The sequence below is a fragment of the Mesocricetus auratus genome, unplaced genomic scaffold (assembly GCF_017639785.1).
Source record: "Mesocricetus auratus isolate SY011 unplaced genomic scaffold, BCM_Maur_2.0 Super-Scaffold_100003, whole genome shotgun sequence".
Classification (NCBI taxonomy): Eukaryota; Metazoa; Chordata; class Mammalia; order Rodentia; family Cricetidae; genus Mesocricetus; species Mesocricetus auratus.
The window spans coordinates 75,802,015-75,808,629 of NW_024429188.1; the positions used below are offsets into that span (position 1 = coordinate 75,802,015).

The 6,615-nt window shown below is 38.3% G+C and overlaps 1 protein-coding gene across 2 annotated transcripts in view; it reads left to right on the forward strand.

Annotated features, from left to right (window-relative positions):
* LOC110342156 (glutamic acid-rich protein-like) overlaps positions 1 to 4,733 on the forward strand; it is a 28,053-nt gene extending 23,320 nt beyond the window's left edge. Inside the window, exons 2-4 of one of the 2 annotated variants that reach the window (XM_021231020.1) lie at positions 971 to 1,327; positions 2,926 to 3,066; positions 4,413 to 4,733. In XM_021231020.1, the coding sequence (XP_021086679.1) occupies positions 985 to 1,327; positions 2,926 to 3,041 (459 nt within the window). In that variant the 5' untranslated portion in view covers positions 971 to 984 and the 3' untranslated portion in view covers positions 3,042 to 3,066; positions 4,413 to 4,733. The remainder of the gene's footprint in view (positions 1 to 970; positions 1,328 to 2,925; positions 3,067 to 4,412) is intronic. The other variant, XM_021231019.1, reaches the window with a different exon arrangement.
* Positions 4,734 to 6,615: the final 1,882 nt, after the last annotated feature.

Consider the following 6,615-nt stretch of genomic DNA (forward strand, 5'->3'; position numbering starts at 1 on the left):
GCATAGTTGGTTTTCAAAGTATTATTCCTATGCACCCTTTGGAGGTTTGGTGTAATTTGAGAAGTATTCATTAAATATCTTCGACTGCTGTTTGTTTATTCATTGATTTTTTATTGTTAGTTGTGATGATGGATTAGTTTCTTTTTTCTTCTTTCTTTCTTTCTTTCTTTCTTTCTTTCTTTCTTTCTTTCTTTCTTTCTTTCTTTCTTGTAACTCTGGCTTGCCTACAGTGTGCTATGTAGGCTATGCTGGCCTCAAACTCAACAGAGATCCTTCTACCTCTGCCTCCCCACCCCCAAGTCCTGAAATTAAAGGCTTTCATCCTGCACAATTTCCAGCTTTGCATTTTGTTTAACTTTTCATCAACCTATTCTAAATTCGTGTATTCCAACTTTACATAATTTTCAAATAAATATGCTTACTAACATGAAAATATCTGAACAATCTTCATCTCTTTTTGTCTGAGACGTTTATATAACTGCTAATATCTGCTTTATGTACTATCTTTAATGCCTCTGTCCCTATTGATATGAGTGATCCCTAGGTTGAAATCAGGTAAACATCATAGTGTTCCATGCCTCAGAGTAACAGCTTATTATATCACTTTACTTTTTTGGTAGAGGAATTTATCAGCTAGACAGGCCATCAGTGAATTTAAAGTTACCCCAGAAACCTAAAGAATCAAGAGTATCAGATAATTCACTTGCTAAGGACCTACATCATTCATTGGACACAAAATATGTCAATCATCACCTCTCAGCAAATGACCTTAAGGCCCATTAGAAAAATAGAATGTTGTTTTATGACCCCTACAGATTCCACACATGTCAACTACCAATGTGAATCCTTCCTGCTCATCTTAGGTCTCAGGGTAAAGTAGCAGTTGTCCTCATCAACTCCCAGAAGGCTCCTTGGCCAACTGTGTCCCTCTCTGGTAAATAGCTAGAGTTCAACCATATTTTTTTGACAGGTGTGTGCTATAACATGTTATATTTCCAAGAGCGAAGCCCATTCCCAACAGATCGGGTTGGAGTTGGTAGACACATGAATCCATATGTGATTGTCAATGATGAAGGTTTGGTGCCTGAAGAATATGTGTCCTTAATCCCTGAAGAGATGATCCCTGTGGCTTTGGAAGCAGAAATGGAAGAATCTTTGGAAGGGGAGGAGGTCATTTGGTCTCATGTACCAAATGAAGAGGAGGAGAATCAGACTGAGACCCAGGTGGAAAACTGTGACTGTACTCACAATGTAGAAGAGGATGATGATGATGATGATGATGATGATGAAGCTAATTATAAGCATACTGAAAATTTTACAGGCAGTGGTGAGTTAACTGCAATGGGATTTTGGAACTTTACTTGAGATATCTATTGTAAAAGCCAAACTCTGCTCGTGGGCCCAGGCAGCCTATGTGGTGGTTAACCACCACTGAGGGTCTGGTAAAACACTGGTACTGGGGAAACAATATACTTTATTAGTTTGTAAACTTAAATGAAAATTTTTCTTTTGTTGGAGGGCAACAAATATCACCAGACCCAAGTGGCTTTGTTCGTTCTTGTCCCAAGAGTCAGAAATAGTTACCTGAACAAGATGGAAGATCTACTACAAAAAGAGGGAAATAGTTTTTTCTCTTTGTTTTTGATTTTTACTTTTTAAATTTATATTAGAAACAAGCTTGTTTCACATGTCAATCCCAGCTCCCTCTCCCTCCCCCTCCTACCCCACCCCCACCAGATACCCCAACCCCCCCACCTAATCCCCACTCTGCTCCTAGAGAGGGTAAGACTTTCCATGGGGGATCTTCAAAGTCTGTCACATCCTTTGAAGCAGGGACTAGACCCTCTCCTATGTGTCTAGACTGAGAGAGTATCTAAGAGAGGGGAATGTTATTGAAAACTATCAACCACTTACAATCTAGCCGTCAGTTCCAATCTGAGGACCATGTGAATGTAGTTTCACCCCCAAGGAAGGTACCTAGTTATATTTGTTAGTATTTTTGTTTGTTTGTACTTAGTTTTATAATGAGAGTACACTGCTACATATTACTGCTGATTAGGAACTAGAATCTTTTTTATTTTTCAGTTTAAATTTAGATAAGAAACAAGGTTGCTTCACAAGTCAGTTCCAGGTCCCTCTCCCTTTCCCTCCCCTCCTCCCCTGCCCTCCCTCCAGCCCCCCCATTATCCCCTCATTTCCCCAGGGAGGGTAAGGCCCTCCATGCGGGTGTCCATAGTCTTTCATTTCACATAGGGCAGGGCCTAGACCCTTCCCCAAGAGTTCAGGATGAGAGTGCACCTCACATTGTTGGATGGGAGTCCAAAGTCCGTGTGTATACTCGGGATGGGTACTGATCTGCTGCCCAAGGCTCAATAGATTACCTAGGCCTCCTCACTGACACTCACATTCAGGGGGTCTTGATCAGTCCCATGCTGGATTCCCAGGCTGATGCCTGGGATTCAAGAGTTAACCTTTGTCAGGTCAGCTGTTTCTGGGGGTTAAACCAGCCCAGTCTTAATCCCTTTGGATATCAGTCCTCCCTCTCTGTTACTGGCTTTCTTGAGTTCAGCTCAGTACTTAACCGAGGGAGTCTGCCTCTTCTTCGATCAGCCACTAAATGAAGTTTCTGTTTCCCAGACTCTCTGGCCATGGGATTGTAGGCTGGCACTCCCCAGATCTATGTCTAAAATCCATATATGAGAGAGTACATGCCATGTTTCTCTTTTTGTGACTGGGTTACCTCACTCAGGATGGTTTCTTCTGGTGTCATCCATTTGCCTGCGAATCTCAGGATTCCATTGTTTTTTTCTGCTGAATAGTACTCCATTGTGTAAATGTACCACATGTGGTAAAAAAATAAGAGAGAACTAGAATCTTTTAAGATGTTCTAGTCCTAATGTCTGTATATTTCTTTACTTATTGAAGTAAACGACCATACATATGAATGTACCCATGATGAGACCAAAGAAGCTGCATTTAGAGGGAAAGATGAGAATGAAAATGAAAACCAGGAGGTGGAAGATGATATTAATCCAAACTGAACTGAAAACAAATCCTAGAATCCAGGTATGTATATGTAGAATGTAGTATTCAATCATCCCTGTCTATGTTTATGTGTTGTGCGGGAGTATATTGTGTGTGTGGGTGTGTGTGCATGCATGTGATTGTGTTATGTTTAAAGTTTTCCTTGGTAAATCAAATAAGGAAAACTGTTAAAAATTAGTTCTTAAATTCAGTTTAAGGTTAACAATGAACACTAGATAGCACTGACTACAACATGTTCTTAAATGTTCAAATTATTTGTGTGTGGTTGAGTGTGTATATGTGTATGTATGTGTGTGAGTATGGTGTGTGGCAAAGTTTGGTATATTCATGCATGGAATATACATACTTGTGCAATCAGGAATCAGAAGAGGGCGTTGGGTATGTTCCCTTCATCTACCCTTTTTCTTTTGAGGTAGCATCTGTGACCCTAGAGTTCAAGGTTTTCTGACTAGCTTGGCACACCAGAAAATCCTAGTGATCCTGCCTCTCCTTTGTTCAGTACTTGAGTTAGAGGTATGCTCAAGATCATGACTAGCTTGTTAGGTAGGTGCTAGCATAAAAACCCAGATCCTCCTGTACATACAGCAAGTGCTCTTAACTGCCAAGACATCTGCCTAGCCCATATAGTCTTCATTTCCATTCATTCAGCTATGGCCATAAGGATCAACAGAAGGTTTGCCATATTGGGTAGTTGAGCCCATGATATTTGGAGAACCCCAAACAAATGGCTAAAGTAATATTTACATATAATTATTTAGACATCATCCTCTAGGAACAGAGATAATCTATTTTAACAGGGAGGAATGTTTGAGGTTGTAATGGCTTACAAAACTGTAGCAGCTAGAATCACTGTGATTAGTATGTGAGTATTCATTTTGTCGAAATTATTACATTTCATCTAATGGTTAACAAAAAATTAGTCATAGGAGGGTACTTTCCCAAGGAATTCATAGTTAGTTTATATCTAATTGTATAATTTCATTTATCCTTTTTGCCAGTATAGAATCTGTGGATTAGGAAAATATGATTCATGAATAGAGAACGCAGGGTTCTGGTTTTTTTGTTTGTTAGGTTTTTTACAGTGTCATAATATAGACCACACTGTCCTGGAACTTGTTACATATGCTAGGCTGGTATCAAACTCAGAAACTTTCTCTCTTCACATGTTGAATGCTGGGATTACAGCTAGCAGGGTTTTTTTTTGTTTGTTCTGATAGAAAACTATATTAAAATCCCAAAATGGTCTCTCCAAACTAAACAACAAAATAGAATTTTTCAATGTTGAAAAGGGAGAAAGATGAAGTTGCTACAGTAGGAGGGGTATGGTATAATATTCTGTATAAACATTTTCTTTCCCAACGATCTAGGCTATGATGGAGAGATACTGTGGAAAAACGTTGTTAAAACAGTACATTTGTATTGGATTGACTGCTTTCTTAGATTTGCAAAGTAGCTGGTGCATGTTAATGTTCTACAAGCGCTAATTATCCCTTATTACTTCCTACAACTTGAAGGCATAAAGATAAAATACAGGAAGTCTGAAACACATGAGGATTTTATCAACACTGATTGTGGTTCAAAGTTCATCACCCTTTTTAGTCAACTTTACTGTTGTCTGATTGTTTTCCTGTATTATTTTTCTATAACACACAATGTTTTTTCAGTTCAAAATAAAAGATTTGAAAAGCATAAGCAACGAATTCTTTGCATAAATAACGCCGACTTAATTTACTAATATTGCTTTTGTCTTGGCTTAGCAGATATCAAAGGGAATCATTTGCAGCTGTGTTTTAAATTTTTCCATTAGTAACCTCCAGCTACAACGACATTGGTGGCAAACAATTTATTTCAAGGGAGAGGCAGGGTTCTAGCTTCTATTCAAAGAAACTAATGAATGAACTGGCTTTGCTGAAAGCCAGATGGTGTCTCTGTGCAGTGGCAGCAGTAACAGAAGGAGAAGAATCAGTATCTAGGTACTTGTATGCATTTACACAAGCCCACTACAGACAAGCTAAGGCAGAAATGTTTAAGCTAAACAAAATCCTGCATTTTTAATAAGTCTTTTAGGTGATCCTAAAGCACATTAATACTTGAAAAACATTAGATTAGAGCAATGGGAGGCCAAGTTTCTGCTTTATGAGTATTAGTTAATTGATTCACTTGAGATCCTTTTCAGCAAAGTGAACAGGGAAATCAAGATTGAGGGTGAGCTTTGAATTCCTCAGAGTTGTGACATAAGATGTGGAAGCTTAAAGATTATTTAGTGGAAATGGAGAAAACAGGTAAGGGAAATAGCTAGTCCTAGAAATATACCAATTTTATGATGTCGTATATATACATGTTATAATATATAAAATAACCATATACTAATTGCAGTTATACAAGTATAAGAGAAGGGATACATGGGAGAGATGCCTGTGAGTGTAGACTACACAGAGGTGTGTAAGACAATAATAAACACCTTATTTAGGAGAATGGCTGAGAAAAGAGAGGATGGATCACTCACTTGGAGAAGGTACTCTTGACTCTATAAATCTGTGATCAAGTATTACCACAGAATCAAATAGCTTCAAACAAGACAATTTTATACTCAGACACTTCTGAAGGCCACAAGTCTGAAATCAAATTCAATCCAGGAACACTCACTTAGTAGGTTTAGGAAAGAATCCTTCTTGTTTCTCTAATTACTGGCCACTTTACATGTGATCTCTTGTTTATCTGTTTCCTCCAGAGTGGATATGACCAATGCCATCTTGAATCAGAGTTTCTGTGATAATTTACATAATAAACCTCCAGAGATCAGGCTTACTGTCTTTCCTAGTGGAGGGATGGAGTATATTTACAGAGTTTATGGGGATCAAAATCCTTGAGAGATCTTCCTAAGGCTCATTTTCCCCTGACATTATGTAGGAGGCACAATGTTGACAAGGTGTGGGACTCTGGGTGCACCAAGTATGTGGCCCATGGGGATTCTTCAGAGTTATACCTTTATGAGTAATTCACGAGGTGGACAGGATTTTTCAGTAGTATAGCTTCAGGTAAATTGTTCAAATAGCTTGGTATGAATCACCCATGCTCCTATAGATAACCTCAATAAACTCATTGGTTCACCAAGCTGTATTTGCATGCAATCCTTTCTTTGGTCAGTTAGTGCTATATCTGGGGTGAATATATGGTTCTTTATATCTCCTGAGGAAAACTCATGCATAATATATTTATCCTTCCTAGCTTTTCTCTTAGCCAAGAGCACCAATCATTGGATTTAAGACTCAAGAGAAATCTAAGATAATTCTATCCTGTATTTCTTTTTTGTTGATTTTTAAACTGTTATTGATTCTTTGTGGATTTCACATCATGCTTCTCAATCCCATTTATCTCCCTGTCCCCTTGTATCTATCCTCTGCCCATGAAACCTCCCTCAAAATGAAACAAAATGTAAAAGAAAACCAAAACAAACAACAACAACAACAAAATAGAAGAAAAAGGAGAAGAATCTCCTTGTGGAAGCAATAGTGTGGCCAATTGAGTCACACGGTTTATTTTAGTTCATTCATTTTTACTTGTAAGTGT